At 44.1% G+C, this 22,160-nt stretch overlaps 1 protein-coding gene across 5 annotated transcripts in view; it reads left to right on the top strand.

Moving 5' to 3' along the window:
- The window catches only part of SCARB1 (scavenger receptor class B member 1), a 98,523-nt gene that overhangs the window by 28,718 nt on the left and 47,645 nt on the right, over nt 1-22,160 (top strand). Inside the window, exon 1 of one of the 5 annotated variants that reach the window (XM_007489636.3) lies at nt 8,472-9,181. The exons of 2 other annotated variants lie outside the window; for them this stretch is intronic. In XM_007489636.3, the coding sequence (XP_007489698.2) occupies nt 9,026-9,181 (156 nt within the window). In that variant the 5' untranslated portion in view covers nt 8,472-9,025. Of the gene's footprint in view, nt 1-8,471; nt 9,182-22,160 lie in introns of those variants that run through there. 2 more of the 5 variants (XM_007489635.3, XM_007489634.3) reach the window with 2 other exon arrangements.

Genomic DNA, 22,160 nt, shown 5'->3' with positions numbered 1-22,160 from the left:
TAGCTCTTATCATCCTCATTTGACAGAAACTGAGGCCAACAGGGTGAAGTGACTTGCCCAGGGTCACACTAGCTCTTATCATCCTCATTTGACAGATGAGGAAACTGAGGCCAACAGGGTAAAGTGACTTGCCCAGGGTCACTCAGCTAAAAAGTATTGGAGACTGGACTCCACAGGGCCTGTGGATGCGGCCCCGAGCTCTGCACGCCCAGAGGAAGTCCCTGGCAGCAACACGGGAGGTGGTTACCACACATGCACACTGGAATTCTTTTGCAACTGTCTCAATGCACATATCCTAGGAAGTAGGTGAAGGGCCAGGCTTGGAGCCGCCAGGGCGCTCAGCTCCTCCCTAGACTCCAGGAGGGACGGCGTGGGGAGTGAATGGGAGGTGGGGGGAGGAGGGGCACGAAGAGTGAGAACAACAGCTATTATTAAATTAGGGTGATGATTACGAGATCATATTGTAGAGTGTTATGGTAACATATAATTCCTATAGATTACGTATTGATATAATGTAGCGTATATGGTTAATAAGAGCAAATCTAGCACCTACGATGGGCCAGGCATGATCCTAAGCAGATCCTCACAACAACTCTGGGAGGTAAATGCTATGATTACCCTCATTTTATTTTATTTTATTTAAAAATTATTTAAAAAACCCTCCTTACCTTCCATCCTAGAATCAATTCTATGTATTGGTTCCAAGGCAGAAGAGTGGTAAGGGCTAGGCAATGGGGTCAAGTGACTTGCCCAGGGTCACACAGCTGGGAAGGGTCTGAGGCCAGATTTGAACCCAGGTCCTCTCAACTTCAGACCTTAGACTCTATCCACTGTGTTACCTCCCTCCCTCCTTATTTTATTCTTTTTTTTTTATATCCTTACCTTCCATCTTGTAATAAATACTGTGCATTGGTTCCAAGCAGAAGAGTGGTAAGGGCTCTGCAAGGGGGGTTAAGTGACTTGCCCAGGGTCACACATTTAGTATTGATTCTTTTTCTTTCTTTTTTTTACCTCTTACCTTCTATCTTAGAATCAATACTGTATATTGGTTCCAAGGCAGAAGAGCAGTAAGGGCTAGGCAATGGGGGTTAAGGGACTTGCCCAGGGTCACACAGCTAGGAAGTGTCTGAGGCCAGATTGGAACCCAGGACTTCTCACATCTCCAGGCCTGATTCTTAATCTCCAATGTGCCCCTCTTGCTGCCTCCCATCCACCTCATTTTGTAAATGAGGAAATGGAGGCCATCAGAGGTGGAGTGACTTGCCCAGGGTCACTCAGCTAGAAAGTAAGGCTGGATTCCATAGGGTCCAGCATGAGATATCTCTCTCAGCAGACTTTGGAGGACTGTGAGGGAGGGAAACCTGACCCTCTACAAATCAGTCTGCAGATGAGCTGGGCCCAGGAGAGCTAGCTTGGGATGAAAGGGGTGAATTTTATGTTGGCCAAACCCCTATTTGCTTCTGGCGGGGCAATGCAGAAAGCACTGGGGCTGGAGTTAGGGCTATCTGAGTTAAAATCCTTCTTCAAGACACTTCCTAACAATGTGATCCTGGACAAGTCATTTAGCCTTTTTTGGCCTCAGTTTCCTTAACTGTAAAATGGGGATATTAAAACTACATGAGTCCTGGGGTTGTTGTAAAGATCAAATGAGATAAAACTTGTAAAAGTGCTCATTAGCATTGTACCTGGAACACAGTAGGTGCTAAATATTTGCTTATTCCCCTCTCTATAATAAAATAATAAGTGCTTTGGGTGATTCCCCCCCCCCCATGGGGGACAGAGCCTCTGATATTATTGGCACAGGGTACTCCCTGTATCCCTACTTCTCCAGTTGCTTAGGTCCTTCATGGTTACATGACTTGTCCAGGGTCACTAAGCAAGAATGTATTAGGATTGAGCCTAGTTCCTGAGTACCCTGAGGCATCTCTTTTATCTTCCACATAGACCAGGCTACCTCTTAATTCTGCTTAGGGTTTCTCTTCTGAAAACTCTTCATTTGAAGTTGATAAGAGCATCATAACTGCTTGATCCCTAGCCCTGTGTGCCTGTCTAAGCTGGATAGAGTCTGTCTCTGCTGGGCCATCCCTCATCTTCCAAAGGAGAGATGTGGCCTGAGCATCCCTTCTCGCTTTCCTTCTCAGCCTTGGTGAACCTCTTCTGCCAGGAAGGCAGTGTGGTTCAGTGGAAAGTTTAGAATCAGAGCCAATTTTCTTAGATTGCCCCCCCCACCCCAATTTTGAAGAAAGAAAGAAAAGCCAAGAACGGTAATCAAGGAAGATCACTTCCCACGTACACACACACACAGCCCTGGTTCTGTGACCCCTCCATAAGGAGGTGGGGAGCTGGTGTCATTGTCATTGTCTTCTCAGTTCCTGGTTGGCCATCGTATCTGTCAGATTCCTCACGGCTTGCAAAATGGCTCATCTTGTCCGTGCTGTTATAGTAGAAATTGTTTTTCTGGTTCTACACCCTTCATCTGTTCCTAGAAATCTTTCCAGCTAGAGGCAGCTAAGGCTGGACAGGAAGGGTAGGACTTGGAGCCTGGAGGCAGAAAGACCTGAATTCAAATTTGGTTTCTGATGCTTATCAATTGTGTGACCCTGGGCAAGTCATTTAATCTCAGACTTCCTTTGTGCTCCTACCTATTATATCACTCTTTTGGCTTGTCCATAAGAATAATAGTAGCACTTCTCTCTCAACACTGTCATAAGGATAAGGTGGGATGATATTTGTAAAAACTATAAATCAATATCCCTGACATACTTAATAATGTTTCTTCCCTCCCTCCCCCTCTTCTCTCCTCTTTTCCCTTCTTTCTCTTTTTCCTCCCTTTCCTTCTACAAGTCGTTTCATCTCAGCCTCAGTTTCCCCCTCTGTAAAATGAGAGGGTTAAACTCGATGGCCTCTGGGGTCATTCCAGCTCTCCACCTAGGATTCTCAGGTGGGATTCCCAGGAGGTATTCACCGGCCTGGGTTCTGGGGAGACAGAGGAAGAGCTCCCATGCCCCCCAATCTTAAACAGCCTCTTTCCAGGAAGAGCTTTTTTGTTGGAAGGGGGCAGTCCACATTCTTGTTGGATAACGATGTGGGCAGTTGGTCTGGTCCTTAGACAAGAGCAAGGATCATTTCCTAGGGATGATTTATTGGTACCAGTGTGGATGGGTTGGCCCTGCCTTCCTGAATTCTGGGATTGTAGTGAGCCAGTCTGATCTTATTCTGTCACTGCCAGGGGTTTTCTGGGTCTTGAAGTCTATTCCCTCTAAGCCTATGGAACCATAATCCTCTTAGTCTGTTCACAGGTGACCTGTCCCCTGCCATCCTTTGATATTTCCTTCTCTGTCTCACTTGCTAGCCTGGTGAGGAGGGTGTCCTCATCCGAGCCCTTGGGAAGAGTGGGAACTCTGTCCCAGAACACTCACTGGCTCTTGGTGTGAAATTGAGAAGCCCAGAGAGCCAGTTATTCCTGGAAGAAGATGGTAGCTTGCTGTGGGTGGAGAGGCTGCCCCCTCCCCTCCATCAAGGACTTGGGGATGGGGTGCCTCTCCCCATTACATCATGCTTTTGGCTTTTGCTGTTTCTTTGGCAAATCTAAGTCCCCTTATTGGAGCTGGAGAGCTTAGACTTGGGCTGGGCCCTGGCAGCAAGGGAAATTTAGGTCAAGCAGTGGCCTAGTTGTGAAATGTCCACAGCCTCCTTTGAAAGCCTCCAGCTTTTCTCTAGTTCCCCTTTCCTAGAGTGACCTGATTCTATCAACTCTTATCAAAGATTTTCTCAAATGCTTGAAAACACTTCAGAGTGAGGGAGTGGGGCGGGCATCCTCAGATCCCAGGATTCCAGTTGGAAGGGACCTCATTTAGTCCAGGGGCTTTTAACAATGGGGCCAATGAGCTAGGGCAGCCTTGGTGAACCTTTTCTGAGTGCGAGTGCCCAGAGGGCAAACTCAAGCTGTCTGTGAGCCCCCAGATTACCAGAGAGAGCCTAGGGAAGAAGTGCTTGCTTTGGGTGACTGGACAGAGGGGTGGAGCATGCAAAAAATGCCCTTGGGTGCTGGGAAGGAGGGAGAAGGAAGCAACTCCCTGAGTGCTGGTTCTGCATGCGTGCCACGTCTTTGCCATTGCTTAGCTAGGGCTTATTGAGGGTTCTTTTAATAACTATTTCAGTCTAATTGGCTTCCCCTTTAATCCTGTGGATTAATTTTATGCATTTAAGAACATGACTGAGAAAGAAAGGGGTCCATAGATTTTACCAGCATGCCAGAGGTCCCTCTGTGGAGAGTGCAGTGGAAGGTGGCTCACTAAACCATGTAGAGAAGGATCCTTGTGAAAACCACAAAGTAACATTGTCTATGTTTTATTGGGTTACTTACTTTGTTACATATTTCCCAAGATATGTATATCTTTTTAAAAAACTCTTTACCTTTTGTCTTAGAATTGATACTAAAAATCAGTTCCAAGACACAAGAGCAGTAAGGGTTCAGGCAATTAGAATCAATTAATTAATTGCCCAGGGTCATATATCCAGGAAGTATCTGAATTCAAATTTGAACCCAGAACTCCTGGTCTCTAGACCTGGCTCTCTATCCACTTTTTAGTTGTCCCCCAATTGCATCTTTTTTTCTTCTTTGAACCTTTACCTTCTCTTGAGGAATCAATATTATGTATTGGTTCTAGGGCAGAAGAATGGTAAGGGCTAGGCAATGGGAATTAAATGACTTGTCCAAGGTCTCACAGCTAGGAAGTGTCTGAGGTCAGATTTGAACCCAGGACCTCCCGTCTCTGGGCCTGACTTTATATCCACTGTTTAGCTGTCCCCCAATTACATTTTTTTCTTCGAAACCTTACCTTCTAATACTATATATCCACTGTCTACTTGTTCCCTCATTTTGTCTTTTTTTGAATCCTTACCTTCTAATATAATGTATCCAGTTTAGTGTAAAGATTAAAATTAATTACAATAATTTTAAATAATATATTTTAAGAGATTTATTAATAATCACTAGAAGTAACAAAACAAAAAGGTAACAAAATAAAACCACATGCCCAAGGCTAATCTACCTGTTCAAAATCCCCACTCCACCATAGTCACCAACAGGAAGCAAAAAGAAGAGACCAGGAATCCCACCAAATTTATCCCTTTGTTTATGTCAGCATGTAAGGACAGGAAGTCAGTGGGCTCCTGGGAAATGTAGTTCAAAGGCACAAGATTTCCAGTTACACATTAGCAGTGTTCCATTTGCATCTTTTTTTTTTAACCCTTACCTTCTGATACTATTAAAAAAAAATTCTTACCTTTTATCTTGGAATCAATACTATGGTTCCAAGGCAGAAGAGTGATCAAGTGACTTGCCCAGGGACACACAGCTAGGAAGTGTCTGAAGTCAGATTTGAACCCAGGACCTCCTGTCTCTGGGCCTGACTCTCAATCCATTGAGCCACCCAGTTGCCCCCAATACTATTTTTTTTAACCCTTACCTTCTGACACTGTATTGGTTCTAAGCAGTGGGGGTTAAATGACTTGCCCAGGGTCACACAGCTAGGAAGTGTCTGAGACCAAATTTTGAACCCAGGACCTGGCCCTCAATCCATTGTGCTACCTAGCTGTTCCCTTCAGCTTCCTTTTATGTGTTATTTTCCTTCATTAGATTGTAAGCTCCTTGAGGACAGAGATTGTCTTTCTTTTTCTTATTTGTATCCCTAGCACTTAGCATAGGGCTTAATACATGTTTATTAAATTGGATTAAATTGAACAAGTGTCGAATCCAGATTTGAATTTAGGACCTCTTGTGTCTAATCCTGACTATCTACTGAGCAACCTAGCTATCCCCTTCCCCATTACATCTTGATCTGGTTTTTCATTTGGGAATATTGGTCGGCCACATTTGATGCCTCTGGTGTGTAGTAGATAGTTGGCTTTGATATACATTAGGTATGGATTCAAATCCACATTAGATGCTATGTGACTGTTGTGGTGTTATTCAGTTGTTTCAGTCCTGTCTGATTCTTCCTGGGCTCATTTGGAGTTTTCTTGGCAAAGATATTGGAGTGGTTTGTCATTTTCTTCTCCAGCTCATTTGACAGATGAAAGAACAGAGGCAGATGGGGTGAAATGACTTGCCCAGGGTCACATAGCTAGTTTGCTTTTTCCTTCTCCAGCTCATTTTGCAGATGAGGAAATGGAGGCAGATGAGGTGAAGTGACTTGTTCAGAGTCTCACAGCTAGTAGAGTCTGAGGCTGGATTTGAACTCATGAAGATGAATCTTTCTGATTCTAGTCTCTGTGCCATCTAGCTAAGTCATTTAACTTCTTTGCTTCAATTTCTTCTTATAAACAGGTAACTAAGGCACAGGGAGTATAAATGATTTGTTATAGGATCAAAAATCTAGAGATGGAAGACACCTGAGAGCCCATCTAATTCTTCCCTCCCCTTTTACAGAGGAGGAAAACTGAGGCCCAAGGAGGGGAGGAGATTTGTGTAGGGTCACATGAGCAGAATCAGAGATGGGATTTTGTTAGAGCCTAAGGGGGGGGAGCCCCAAAGGCTCAGACCAGGCTGCCGAGGGTCCCTTAGGTAGGAGAGAGAAATAAAGACCAGAGAGATTAGAATCTTTGGGGTCAGAAGGGCTGCACAGCTGATAGCTAATGCCAGCAAAATTTATTGAATATGGGGAAGGGTTTAGAAAGGAAAAAACCCCAGGAATGAAGGAGTGGGGGAGCGTGAGTACATGTGGGGTTCAGCAAGTTCATGGTTAAATGGGCACAAAAACATATTCTTTCTCAAGATTGTTTTTCTGGCCATTTGTGCCACTTCCTAAGATATTTAGTCTACTGGGATAGGGGAGATCTTCACATTCCAATCTTTGTCCTTAGACCTGGAATAGTATTTCCAAAGTTTGGACCTTTGCCTAATTTCTTTTTTTTCCAACCCTTACCTTTCATCTTGGAGTCAATAATGTATATTGGCTCCAAGGCAGAAGAGTGGTAAGAGCTAGGCAATGGGGGTCAAGTGACTTGCCCAGGGTCACACAGCTAGGAAGTATCTGAGGCCAGATTTGAATCTAGGACCTCCCATCTCTAGGCCTGGTTCTCAATCCACTGAGCTACCTAGCTGCCCCCTGCCTAATTTCTTAAGCCCCAAACTTGGTTTGTTTCTGTCAGGACTTGAATCCAAGTCAGTCATTTCTCTTTCTAGTAGAAGACTCCAAAGGCAACAAGTATTTTTTTTAAAACTTTTCTTTTGTTTCTCAAAAGTTTTTAAAAATCCTATTTTTGATGGTGACTTTTAGTTTTTACATTCCATTCATTTCCAAATATATGTTTTCCCCCTGATGCTCTCGAGTCTCTTCTTGTAACAAAGTTTTAAAAGGGGGTGGGGAGAAGGATTGCTGTTAGCAAAGGCAGCTGAGAATCCGGTCTCAGTCACCTCACAGCTGTGTGACCCTGGGCAAGTCATTTAACCCTCATTGCCTAGCCCTTACTGCTTTTCAATATCAATTTTAAGACAGAAGGTAAGGGTTTAAAAAAAACACACAAACACCCCAAACCCCAAAGGTATCTCAGCAAGCTAACTAACACATTAACCATGAGTGATGGTATATACTACATTCTGAACCTCTCCTCCCCCACCTCTGCCATGAAGCATGAGAGAGGGACATTTTTTTTTCCTTTTTCCTTTTCTGGTCAGTTAGAAAGTTTAAAATTTTCAATTTTTAGCTTTTTTTTTTTTAAACTCTTACTTTCTGCCTTAGTATACCACCTAGGCAATTAGGATTAAGTGACTTGTCCAGGGTCACACAATTAGGGAGAATCTGAGGTCAAATCTGAACCCAGGATCTCCTAACACTTAATCCATTGTGCCACCTACCTGCCTCTTAGTTGTTAGTTTTGATAGAGATTAGTTTGATTAAGTTTTGGTATAGTTTTTGTTGTTGTTTGTTTTTCCTTCTTTATTGCTTATGTGGGGGAAGGAGGGAATAAGCCTTTATATAGTTCTTGCTTTGTGCCAGACACTTTATAAAGACACTAAATGCCTTTACAAAGATGATCTCATTTGATCTTGTATTACAACAACTCTGAGAGGCACGAGCTATTATTATCCCCATTTCACTGATGAAGAACCGAGGCAGAGAGATGAAGCGACCTGCCCAGAGTCACACAGCTCAGAAGTGTCCAAGGCAGGATTTGAACTTGGTTCTTCCTGGGGTCGAGGTCTAGCACTATGCAAAGTGCTTTGTGAACCTTAATGCACACTATATGTGACCCTGGGCAAGTCACTTTACCTGATTGTCTAGCCATAGAAGTGATATTAAGGCAAGGGTTTTAGGGAGGAAAAATGTTATCTTGCCACACAAAACATGAGTCATAAAAGGTGTGGTCCAAAGGGGAAGGGCATCGCCAGCGAGGTGGGTAGGGACTGGCTGAGACTTTGAGCCAGAGCCTTTAAAAGCCGGCCTTTGCTCCCCCTCCCCCCTCGCTTATCACCGAGTGCCGGCTGAGGGCTTAGCCTTGAAGCACAGCACCTAGAGGATTTGAATCCCCCTGGGCCTTAAAGGCTGGGCTCTGGGGGTGGGGGGCGCTATTTGAGTCATGGCCTCACCCCATAAAGGCTATGTGAGACGGCCAGAGAAAAGAGACCCTCAGCGGAGGATGAGAAAAGGGCGCCCGCTCTTCCGAGAAGCGTGAGCCACACAGAGGTCCGGGCGACGAGGTCATTAGTTACGTAGGAGGACCCGACTGAAGAGGGACGCTATCAGGAGCCTTGGACACATCGGTCCATGGCCTTGGAACTGCCCCCTCCCCTCCCCAAGGACAGGGTCGGCCGTCAGCGGATTGATTCTGGCCAATGCCAGAGCGGCTCCTGCAGCGCCTAATTTCATGCAGGAGCTTCCGGCGGAAGCCACTCTACCCACTTGGCAGCTCTGGGAAAATTAGCCTCAGAGAGAGTATACGGGTGTAGAAGGTGGGGCGCTGACCAGTAAATGGGCCGAAGTTTGGGCGCTCTCTTACCAAGGATTATCAGTAAATATGGATGAAACACAGACTACGCGCCGGGCCCTTAAACACTGGGCGTTCAAAGACTAAAATGAAACAGCCTCACGGAACAGCGAAAACATTGGTGAGGCGGGCTTTTCCCGTGGGTAGACCTCACGTGGGAAGAAATGAGCCAGCCAAATCTACAGTGGAGGTCAGGAAACTCCTCTAGATGGGAGCTGTCCACAAGAGGAGTGGGCGGGCCTTGCCAGCGGGTAGAGTAGAGGAGTCATTCTTGGGCCCCTTTCCATGCTGGGGTAGGTGGAGGAAGCCTTTGAGGTTGCTCGGGATCCCGAGATTCTGGGAGGCAGAGATCTCTTGCCCAACTTACTTCTTTTCCACATTTCTGTGCCTGTTGCTACTCTGAAGGAGTGTCCTGGAAGGCCCCTTTTGTGCCACAGAGTCAGATGGCAGAGCCATAGATGAGACAAGAATAGCTGCTTTGCCGGCAAAGAGCTCATAGGGGCAGGACCTGTGTGTACTTAAAAAAGCAAAAATGGGAGGGGGCAGCTGGGTGACTCAGTGGATTGAGAGACGGGAGGTCCTGGGTTCAAATTTGACCTCAGATCCGTCCTAGCTGTGTGAACCTGGGCAAGTTACTTCACCCCCATTGCTCTTTTGCCTTGGAATCAATACATAGTATTGATTCTAAGGTGGAAGGTAAGGGTTTAAGAAAAATGGGTCAGTGAGTCAGTCAGTCAATATTTATTAAGCACTTCCTATGTTAAGTGCTGTAGGTACAAAGAGAGACAAAAGAGAGTCCCTGTCCTCAAGCACCTTCTAATCTAATTTGGTAAACATGCAAATATATATATATGTGTGTGTGTGTGTGTGTATATCCACACATTTTATATATATATATACACACACATACAAAGCAAATACAGACTGGACAAGTAGGAAATCAATACTTATGAAGCACCTACTATGTGCCAGACACTATCTATTTATCTAAAAAGCAAGTACAGACTGGACAAGAAGGAAATCAATACTTATGAAGCACCTACTATGTGCCAGGCACACACACACACACACACACACACACACACACACTCTTTCTCTGTATACCTTTGTATACATATACATACAAAGCATATATATGTATACATATACATACATAAAAAACAAGTACAGACTGGACAAGTAGGAAATCAATATGTATGAAGCACCTACTATGTGCCAGGCACACATACACTCAGACCACACACTCACTCTCTCTGTCTCTCTCTTTATATATATATATATATATATACACTTACTGGCTATATGACTCTGGGCAAGACTCTTCACCCCGTTTGCCTCAGTTTCCTCATCTGTTAAATAAACTGGAGATGGAAAGGGCAAAACTAACCACTCCAGTATCTGCCAAGAAAACCTTAAATGTTTCTGTGTGAGTCACTTCACTACTCTTTGTCTCAGTTTCCTCATCTGTAAATGATCTGGAGAAGGAAAAGGGCAAACTGCTGGTATCTGCCAAGGAAACCCCAAATGGGGTCACAAAGAGTTGAACACTGACCCTTGACCCTTGGTTGTCCTGAACCCCAAAATCTTCTCTCTCTGATTTTCTCATTGTCTGACGCTGGAATGTGTAGGAAGCAGTGACCAGGTCACCTAGGGCTAGAGTACTTGGGGAAGGCTCCCTGGTGGAGATGGCATTTGAAGTGGATCTTGGAAGATGAACAGGATGTAAGTGGATGAGAGGAAGAGAAAAGGGTGCCAGGATATTGTTTACCAGATAGACATTTGGCAAGTAGCTGAAGGACAGTCAGTCCCTTGAGAAAGGAACAATGCCTTCTTAAGGGTGGACTGACGGGGAATACAGAGGCTAAAGAACAAGGGCCGTGTGAATCAGTTTGCTAGATGATTAATTAGATGTTTGTCAAGCACCATGTGAAGTTTTGGACATTCAAAGAAGGGCAAAAGATAATTCCTGCCCTCAAGGAGCTCACAGTCTAATGGGAGAAACAGCGTGTAAACACCTACATAGAAACAAGCTGTAGTCATAATTGCATTAAGGTAAACATGAAATTAAAATAGATATTACTGTTAGAAATCAATCACGGAGGAAAGACTCTCGCATTAAGTGGATTCAGCATAAACTTCCTGTAGAAGGTGGGGTTTTTTTTCTTTCTTTCTGAAGGAACAAATATTTGTTGCTTGGCTAACTCAAGAGTCCATTCTCATATTGGAAGCATGATGGACCTCAGTGAGATCGTGCAATGAATAGACTGCCAGCCCTGGAATCAGTCAGACTCATCTTTCTGAGTTTAAATCTAGCCTCAGGCTTGTGTTAGCTGTGTGACCCTGGGTAAGTCCTTTCTGCCTCAAGTTTTCTCATTTGTAAAATGAGCTGGAGAAGGACATGGCAAAGGTATCTCTGCCAAGGAAACCCCAAATGGGGTTTTGAAGACTTGGACATGACTGAAACAATCAAACTACAAAAAAAGGGGATGGTATGATGGATGGTCTCTGGCCAGTCTACATAGAAATTGCCAAAGAATATCCCATCAATACCTTAATCCCGTTGTGGTGAACCTATAGCATACATGCCAGAGGGGACACACATGCCATTGCCCCAGCACAGAGTTTGCTACTAGAAATCCAGGGGGATGCAGGGCTGGGCTGCTGCCTTCCCCCTCTCCACAGGTGCCTGAGGGTATCACCTGCCCCTCTAAAAGGTTCGCCATCACTGCCTTAGTCCTTTCTCAGTGGACAAGAGTGGGTCCTGGTATCCTGTGGCTAGGACTTGGTTTTCACCCTTAATTCACTCACCTTAGAGAAAGATTTTTTGGTTGTTTTTATTGGGGATGTCACCCATCTTTTGAAGGGACTTATCCTAGGCATCTAGAAGAGGCTTTAGAGGAAAATGTTATTTCTTGATATTTTTTATTTTACTAAAGTATTTATTTTTAAACATGTTCTCATACTTGGCACATGCTAAGTGCTTAATCTTTTTTTTTTCATTCATTCTTATTTCTGCCCTGCTCTGAGCAATATCTCATCAGACTGCCAGCCTGGATGACTAATCTTCCTCTCAGGATGAATAAGTGATTGAAGAAGTGTTTAGTGGGTGCTTTCTGCCTGCCGAGTCCTGAGATGCAAATAGGAAACTAAGCCAGCCAGTTCCTAATCTCAGGGAGCCCCCATTCAATTGTATTTTAAAAATAAAACAAAACCCTTACCTTCCATCTTAGAACTGATATTGTGTATCAGTGGTAAAGGATAAGCAATGGGGGTTAAGCGACTTGCCCAGGGTCACATAGCTAGGAAGTATCTGAGGTCAAATTTGAACTCAGGACCCTCCTATCTCTCAGGCTGGCTCTCAATCCACTTGAGTCTCACTGCTAAGGACCTTCCATTTGCCATTTAATCCCTTTGGGTTGAATTTTCCCCATCCTTCAGTTAAGTATGTAGCCATAAGTTTATTCTGTCCAGGGGTTGCCATGGAGACCAGGTGATAAAATATAAAAACTTTGGAAGCAACACCACACAGAACTTTTTTAATGCCAAGTTTTTACTCTGTAGCTTTTCCCCTAATATACCACCCTGCCCTGAAACAGGAGAATTTTCCATTCTGTCAAAGAGTTAAGTAAAAGTGACCCACTCTAAGAATGTAGGCAACTTCCTGTACCCTTAATCCCCCAAATCTCTACCCAGAGAGGAAAAGGATGTCTCATTATTTGTCATCCAGGCTCACATTGGTCATGGCAACCCAAGTCCATCAGCCCTTTAGATTGTTCTCATAGAAAAACACTTTGAAAAGTTAAGTACAAGGAGGCAGCTGGGTGGCTCAGTGGATGGAGAGCCAGGCCTAGAGACGGGAGGTCCTGGGTTCAGATATGACCTCAGATACTTCCCAGTTGTGTGACCCTGGGCAAGTCACTTGACCCCCCATTGCCTAGCTCTTACCACTCTTCTGACTTGGAACCAATACACAGTATTGACTTCAAGATGAAAGGTAAGGGTAAAAAAAAACAAAACAAATTAAGAACAGTGCAAAAGTAAAATGTTGTCCTTCCCCTATATTTCTCAAGCTATTAAAATTCATTTGCTAAATAATTTTGCTCTCAACAGTCAGTGCTGCCAAGTCACTTAACAGTCAGGTACTGTCAGAGTTACACCAGTAGTGGCAAAGCCAATAGACTGCACTGGGCTAAATCTGGGCTTAGTTACTTCCTGGCTGTGTGACACTGCTGAAGTCACGTCACCTTTGTCTGACTCAATTTTCTCAATTACAAAAATGGGAATAATAGCTTCCGGGGTGGTTGTGAGGATAGAATGAGATCAATATTTGTAAAGCTCTCTCTGTGGTATAGAAATGTTCCCCCTCCTTCTTCCCCTCCATTGTCACCAAGACACAATGCATGGCCGCAACCAGACTGTGGCTTTGGGGCTTGGCACCGCACCTCAGCCAGAGGATGCCTCCAGCACCAGAAAGCCTTCTGTAGGGCAGAACTTGGGTTTAGCAGCCTGACTGCAAGGCTAATTCAGTACAATAGGAGACTACGTGGTTGCTGGCTGGGATGAGCTCTTCTGTGATAGCCTGGGGCCAGTGCCCCACAGAGGGTCTTTTTCCCTCCCCTGGACCTTGGAGACAGCGCTTTGTGCCTCTTGTGCCAGGCCCGGAAGATCCCTGCTGGGAGGTCTAATCAAACAGTTGCCTATATAAATATATGTATTTACATATATGCATGGATCTATATGTGTGTGTTTTTGTGTATATGTGTATATTCCTGCTTCTGTGTGTATACAAATCCATCCTTGGACACGTCCCAGCTGTGTGACCCTGGGCAAGTCACTTGACTGTTTCCCTCAGTTTCCTCATCTGTAGAATGAGTTGGAGAAGGAAATGGCAAACCCCTCCAGTATCTTTGCCAACAAAACTTCAAATGGGGTCCTGAAGAGTTATATACTTCCTAGTTGTGTAACCCTGGGCAAGTCATTTGACCCTGTTTCTCTCAGTTTCCTCATCTGTAAAATGAGCTGGAGAAGGAAATGGCAAACCATTTCAATTTCTTTGCCAAGACCTGTATGTCTATTTCACCACTTATACCTATGTATAGAGTACTTTGCAAAACTTAGAGCATTATATAAATGTATATGTTATAATATAGAAATATTATATATACATAAAACATAAATCGGTATGTTAGTATATTATAAACTATTATTCTAATCCATAAATATACCTCACACAGATATATTCTAAATAAAATACATTATAAAATATAAACATAATACAATATATAAGTAAATATATTCTAGAAATGTATTATAAATATTGTATAATATATAAGCAAGCATAATATATAACATATTAAAATTAACATTTATTATTATATTATAAATAAACTTATTTACATTCATGCTATATATTTATATAATTTTATATAAATTTATATGTAAATAAAATATATTAAATTATATGGAATATATTATAAATAAAAATATATAAATATAATGTAATATATAAATATATATAAATATACTACAATATATTAACATAACATGCAAATATATTATGTATAGACATATACAAACATATATATAAATAAATGTAAAAAAATATATATATATATGTATGTGTGTGTGCATGTGTATGCCTCCAGTATCAAATATAGAATGCTTTGTTTGGCATTCAAAGCCCTTTGCCACCTAGCTCCCTTCTCTATCTCCTCTCTTCTGTCCCTGCTGTGTACTCTTTGGTCCAGAGATGCTGGGCTCCTGGCTGTTCTAGGAATGAGACTCCATCTCTCAGCTTTGGGCATTCCAATGTTCTGGCTCTCCTCCATATCTGTAATGTTCTCCCTCCTCCGTTCTGCCTACTGACTCCCTGGCATCCTTTTTGCTCAGTATTATCTAACTCTTTGTCACTCCATTTGTTTTTGTTTTTTTTTCCTGACAAAGGTACTAGGGTGACTTGCTATTTCCTTCTTCAGCTCATTTTACAGATGAGAAAACTGAGGCAAACAGTTAAGTGATTCACCATGAGCCAAACGGCTTATAGGTTGTTTGGTTGTTTCAGTTGTGTCCAGCTATTTGTGAACTCATTTGTTTTTTTCTTTTTGGTCGAAGATACTAGAATGGTTAATCATTTCTTTCTCCAGCTCATTTTACAGGTGAGGAAACTGAGGCAAACAGGGTTAAGTGACTTACTCAGGGTCACGCAGCTAGAAAGTGTCTGAGGCTGGATTTGAACTCAAAAAGAAGACCTGGCCCTTTACCCACTGTCACCTAGCTGCCTCCTTTAATTTCCAGACTAAAATCCCACTTTCTACAGGAAGTCATTCCCAACCTCTCTTCATTCTTATTAATTATGTTAATGATTTCTCATTTATCCTGCCTATAGCTTGTTTTACATGTTTGTCCGTTTCTCTCTCATCAGATTGTGACCTCCTTGAGGACAGCCTCTGCCTTTTTGCCAGGCACACAGTAGGTGCTTAATAAGTGTTTGTTGACTGTTCATTTCAGCCAGAATTCATGGCTTCCTCCTCAGAGGCAGCTCCTTGCTTTTCCAAGGGAGGCTGGGCCTCTCTGGCCTAGAGCCACAGTGTTCTGGGGCCCCATACCTGGTGCCCTGAGCCCGCCAGAGCCCCGCAGCTGGTGCATGTCCACCCGTGTCCTTGAAGCCCTCTTCTGTGCCCCACACCTGCAGCAGCTGCTCATGGGTATTATTCTGAATGGTTTCCCTTTAGCCTTTGTCAAAGGTTTGGTGCCCCAGAAACCCGAGCCTGCCTTTGCCGCCTTACATCATCCTGTGCTGCGTTAGTGAAATCATTCCAGCTGGCGCATGTGCCAAGAGCCACCCTCTTCCCCAGAGGAGGCAACAGCCATGTGGCTGCTTTCCAGGGGTGCCCAGGTTGGAAGAGAGGGGCGCGGGGGCTCTGCTTGGGCTCCATTCGCCTCTTCTACCCTTTTAGCTGAAGGGAAGCTCAGAGTGGTGTTGAAAACTCCATGAGGGCTGCCTCTTATCTGCTTCAAAAGAATAACCACATTTTCTTCTGGAGGAAAAGAAGATGGATGGCTTCAGGGAGATGTGGGTGACTGACTGCACCCAAGGATGCTTTTTATTTAACCTTCATCTTCCATCTTTGAGCCAATCCTGTGTTTTGGTTCTAAGGCAGAAGAGTGGCAAGGGCAGGGCAATGGGGGTGAAGGGACTTGTTCAGGGTCACCCTGTTAGGAAGTATCTGAGGCCACAGTTGAATTCAGGACCCTCCTGTCTTTAAGCCTGGCTCTCCATCTATTCTGCCGCTTCTCTGGTTCCTAGTAACACATTTTTAAGGGAAAGCAAAATGTTTTGGGGTCAAAGTCAAGGGAGGACAACCAAGTTCTCCCCCAACATTCTAATCGGGGTGAGCTGTGTTACCTTGGCCAAATTACTCAACATCTCTGGGCTATCATAACTTCCTGGATGGATGATCTTTGAAGACCTTGACAATTCTGGTAGCTAATAGAGGCAGAATTCTGGGCTAGAGGGCTCCCAGGGCCAACCCTGTGGGACGAGCCTTGGCGTTGTTTTTTTTTGTGAAACCCACAATGTTTATGCGAAGCTGAAGGCTACATGGTACGCAGTTCGGGGGCACAGCTGCCTCCTGGCTCCTGACTGCTTCTAGCATGAGGCAGATACTCCTGGGCCATCTCTACCAAGTGGCAAAATGAAGATCAAGGTGATAGCCGAGGGACAGTTGGTGAATGTGCGAGGTGGGGGCTGCCCTGCGTCATCAGGGAGTTGTGTAAGAGGAAAGCTGTCATGTGCCTGATGGTCAGGAAAATCATGAAGAAGGTGGTAGGATTTCACAAGTCATTTCATCCAAAGGAGAGGCAGAGAGAGACAGACAGAGACAGAGAGACAGAGATGAGAGAGGCGAGAGACACGGTGGTGGGGAGACGGAGGGAGGGAAGAAGGGAGAAAGAGAGGAAAGAGACAGAGACAAGAGAGGCAGACACAGAAAAAGGGCAAAAAAGACTGACGGGGAGAAGAGATAGAGACACAGAGACAGAGAGATAGAGATAGAGACACAGAGAGAAAGGGAAGAAGAGATAGAATGGGGAGAAAGAGTTGGTTAATTGCCTTCCTCCCTCCTTCCCTTCCTGTTTCCCCCTAATTCTTCGCTCGCCTCGAAAGAAGAAGTGGTGAAACGAGCACGCGACAAGCGTCGGACTTACCTCCCCTCCCTCTTTTTCAATTTCTTTCTTTCTTTCTTTCTTTCTTTCTTTCTTTCTTCTTTCTTCTTTCTTTCTTTCTTTCTTCTTTCTTCTTTCTTTCTTTCTTTCTTTCTTTCTTTCTTTCTTTCTTTCTTTCTTTCTTTCTCTCTCTCTCTCTCTCTCTCTCTCTCTCTCTCTCTCTCTCTCTCTCTCTCTCTCTCTCTCTCTCTCTCTCTCTCTTTCTTTCTTTCTCTCTCTCTCCTTCTCTCTTTCTCTCTTATTCTCTTTCTCTCTTTCTTTTTCTTTCTCTCTCTCTTTCTCTCTTTCTCTCTCTTTCTTTCCAGCCTTTCTCCCTTCCTTCCTTTCTTTTCTCCTTCTGTCCCTCCCTCCTTCCTTCCTGCCTTCATCCCTCCCTCCTTCCTTCCTGCCTTCATCCCTCCCTCCTTTCCTCCCTTCCACCATTTTGTGGCACCCTTTTTCTTTCTCTGTGGGAGAAGAAGCTTGGCAGTGCAGTGGATAGAGTGCTGGGTCTGGAGTCAAGAAGTCCTGGGTTCAAATCTAGCCTTGGACACTTCCTAGATGTGTGACTCTGGACAAATCACTTCACCTCTGTCTCCCTCAGTTTCCTCATCTATAAAATGGGAATATTAATAACACCTTCCTTCTAGGATTGCAAAGATTAAACCAGATAATATTCATAAAGCACTCTGCACAGTGCCTGGCACATAGGAGGTGCTATATAAATGCTTGTTTCCTCACCTTTTCAGTGATCTTTACAAGGACATCTCTGTGCAATTCTATCTGTGAGGTCTTTTAGTACCCAAAACATTCCCTTTACTAACACAGAATGGCCCCTGCTTTGCAATTTTAAGTCTTGGATGGTTTCCTGCAGCCATGAGAAGTTAGCTGACTTGGCCAGGGTCACACAGCTAACATGCCAGAAGGGGGCCTTGAACTCAGGTTGTTCTTGCTTTGAAACCAGTGCCTCATCCATTCTGCATCCCCCAACACTTTTCAGGTTTGTAGAGTTAGAAAGAGTTCTCTTGATTGTCAGAATAAGTGAACAGCTGGTTGACTGGCTTCTTTGGATGTGTGTATGTGGGTGCCAGATGAGAGACATTCGGGTCCCTCCAGGGAGAGCCCCAGAGCCCGTCTGATGGGGCTAGAGCTGAGCTAGAACTAGAAGTGTCTTCCACTTTCTCACTCTAGGGATGAGGAAACTCCTGGTCCTGGAGCAGGAAGTGATTTGATGAAATTCGACCAGTGAGGAAGATGAGGTGGGGTTAGTTTGTGCCCACTGTATCCACTGGATGGACTGTTGGGGTAAAGAGGAGGGTTCAAAGAAGGCTTCCTGGAGGAGATGCCATTTGAGCTGGCCTTTGAAGGATGGATGAAAAGGATAATGGAGGGCATTAAAGGTGCATGGGGAGGTGGGCACCATGGGAACAAGAGGCTTGGGTGGGACGCCTTCCCCAAGTTTCTATTGAAGGAGAAGGAATTGGATAGTTAGGGTGGTGCCATATGACAGCTGGTCAAGTACTTGAAGATCACCCTCCTGTTTTTAGACAGCCAGGTGGGCCAGTGGCTAGAGCACCATATGTGGGGAGAGAGCAAGAGGTTCCAGAGTTCAAGTCCAGCCTCAGACACTTATTGGTGGTGGGACCCTGGACAAGTCATTTAACTGCTGTCTGCTTCAGTTTCCTCAGCTGTAAAATGGGGATAACAATCACACCCACCCCTCAGGGTTCTTGTGAGGATCAAGTGAGATTATATTTGTAAAATGCTTAGCAGAGAGCCTGGTATTTAATAGGTGTTACATAATTGTTCCTTTCCCTTCCACTTTCCCAGAGTCCTCTCTTTAGGTTAAACATCACCAGTTCCTTCAACTAGTCCTCGTAGGGCATAGACGGAAGACTCTTTACTATCCTTCTTGCCTTTCTTTCTTCTGAATGCTTTCCAGGTTTTATATTATGTTATTATTGTTGCTGCTCTTCAGTTGTCTCAGATTCTTTATGACCCCATGCACCATAACACTCTAGTACTGTCCATGGGGTTTTCTCGACAAAGATACTGGAGTGCTTTGCCATTTACTTCTCCAGTTCATTTTACAGATGAGGAAACTGAGGCAAAGAGGGGTAAGTGACTTGCCCAGAATCACACAGGTCTGAGATCAGATTTGAACTGGGCCTTCCTGACTCCAGTCCCAGATCCATAGGAGAGCTCAAAGAAAGTGACCTGGAGGTCCAAGAGGTTCCCAAAATAAGTGATCTCATTCAGCTGGCAGGTGAAATCTGCAAACTGTCAATGGTTGGCGATGTTGGGACTATCTGTTTTAAGCAAATAGGCCAATTTTCTCAAATGCCTATAAGTAGGAGAGAGCAAAATGAGGAATCTTTCATTTTTTTAAACCAACAAGCTCCCAGTGCTCTCTGAATGCAAGAGTCCTAGGGCAATAGTCCAGCCGCCCCATCCTAGTTATATTTCTGCTGACCTTTACCTGGGAAAGTGGGAATCTCTAGAGGGAATTCTGGCCCATTTACAAGATTTCTGGCATACAACAACTGGATGCTTCTGGGTCTTTTTGTTGTTGCTGTTATTTTTTGGCTGCAAAACCCACTTTCCAGTAAGAAAAAACTTAATTGGAACCCAAAAAACTTTCTGGTCAGTGTCTGGATCAGATGCACTCAGTGAATGCCAGGAAAAGCCTATTGTTTGGAGGCAAAGGATACAGGAGGCTGTAGGTGTTCCAGATAATGAGATCCAAGCTCCTATTCCTCCAATGAGGAAGCACATGTGCCCTTGGCGTTTTCCCTGGTGCATCATATCAGCATTCCCTTCCAATAATCAAGACAGGCTCCTTTGGCTCTTCACCTTTCCTTCTAGTCCCCAGAGATTAGGAGTGAGAGTACGAAGCCAAATGGACACGACCTGATGATTGAATCCTCTAGAGCCAACTCGCTTCTTCTCACTTGACCTTGTCCTGCTCTAAAAAAGTCACTGAGCGGGCATCTGGGGGCACAGTGGACAGAGAGCCAGGACAGAGATGGGAGGTCTTGGGTTCAAATGTGGCCTCAGACACTTCGTAGCTGGATGATTGTGGGCAAGTCACTTAACCCCAGCTGCCTGGCCCTTACTGCCCTTCTGCCTTGGAACTGATGCCCAGTATTGACTCTAAGACAGAAGATATGATCAAAAAAAGTCACCAAGAGCTTCTTGCCCTTTTCTGTCTATAGCCTGAAAACCCTCTGGGAAAAGAGGGTACAGAGTTGGGATGTCAAGAGCTATTTCGAGATGATGGAGCTCAGAATCAGGATCCAAAGAGGAGAGGAGAGAGTGGATAATTTTGATCATATCTGATTTTGGTCTCAGGTCCTGGAGTCAGGAAGACTTGAGTTCAAATCTCACCCCTGATACTTCCCAACTGTATGACCCTGGGTAACTCACTTTACCCTGTTTGTCTTAATCCACTGGAGAAAGAAATGGCAAATCACTCCAGTATCTTTGCCAAAAACAACACTATGGAGGGTAGGTTTCACAGCTCACGAAGAGTTGGACATACTTGAACAATGACAACATGTACTGGATTTTTAATATTATTATTCAGCCTCCCCTGCCACCCCAGTCTTAAGCTGCTTGAGGTCAAGGGCTGTCACCCTATTTTCTTCAGCCCTTAGCCTAACACTGGGTATATAGTAGGTACTTAATGAATGCTTGAGTTGAATGGAAATGACTGCCAGTTATTTCAACTTTGATAGCGTTTAGGATTATGATGCTGCTTTGCCTCTGTCCTTGACAACTTGTCAAGAAATACTAGCTGGCATTTTTCTAGCTCTGGGGATTACAGAGAGCTTTTCATTCATTATGATCTCCACGACAACTCTAAATGCTGTAGGGATTGTTAATCCCATTTTGCAGATGAGAAAATTGAGGCTCAGAGGCCACTTAATCAAGAATTCAAACTGCCAAATTGTGTCCAGAAGCAAATGAACATGTAAATGCATTTTAAACAAGATAAATAAGAAACAAAGTAGATACTGTTTAATTTGTGGTTTTCTAAGGCAATATGTGGCCAGCAAAGATCCATTTAATTTGCATTTGATACCAACAGTTTGTGTGACATTAAGAGAGTTGCTTAAGGTTTCATAAGTAGTGAGCTTTTTTTTTTTTTTAAACCTTTACCTTCTGTCCTAAAAACCAATACTAAGTATTGATTCTAAGGCAGAAGAGCAGTAAGGGCTAGACCGTTGGGGTCAAGTGACTTGCCCAGGATCACACAGCTAGGAAGTGTCTAGGCCAGATTTGAACCCAGGACCTCCTGACTTTACTCACACTTGACTTCCTATCCACTGGACTACCTAGCTGCCTCTACACAGTTGGTTTTGAAATCAAGTTTTGTACCTTCAGAAACAGGATTCTTTTCACTGTTCCATCTTTTTGCATCTTGTAAGAGTTCAAGGCAATCACCCAATAAAGAATCTGGCTACCTGTGAGCTCATAGATTTTAATCTGGAAGACCCTTCTAAGGTTTAGAGACGAGGGAACCACGGCCAAGACAGAATGAGTGACTTAGGGAGGGTCCTAGAGATCAGTAAGTGGGAGAGATTTGAATCCAGGTCCCGTGAGTCCAAGTCCTCTGTACCATTTCACCTTCTCAGGTAAAGAAATAAAGAAGGGAGATATATTATCCAAAGAAGGGACTATTATCCCTAGGTGTAGATTTGAACCCAGGACTTCTGGATTCTCTGTTCACTGTGTGAACCACTATGTGGCTGCCCCATCAGGCAGAATTTTTTTATCTTGTAAAGTCATTGTAGAAATTGTCCTTGTGACAAGGCTCCCCAGGTTTTCCTGAAACAGTCCCCTTTATCATTTCTTAGAGCCCAAATAATATTCCATCACACTCATTCATCCGAACTTGGTACCCTGTTACTTTCTTTAAGAAAAATCATTTGTTTGTTGAAAAAGAGCCCTCATCATCCATCCTA

The sequence above is a fragment of the Monodelphis domestica genome, chromosome 3 (genome assembly GCF_027887165.1).
Source record: "Monodelphis domestica isolate mMonDom1 chromosome 3, mMonDom1.pri, whole genome shotgun sequence".
Taxonomy (NCBI): Eukaryota; Metazoa; Chordata; class Mammalia; order Didelphimorphia; family Didelphidae; genus Monodelphis; species Monodelphis domestica.
This window is presented reverse-complemented; position numbering and strand designations above follow the sequence as displayed.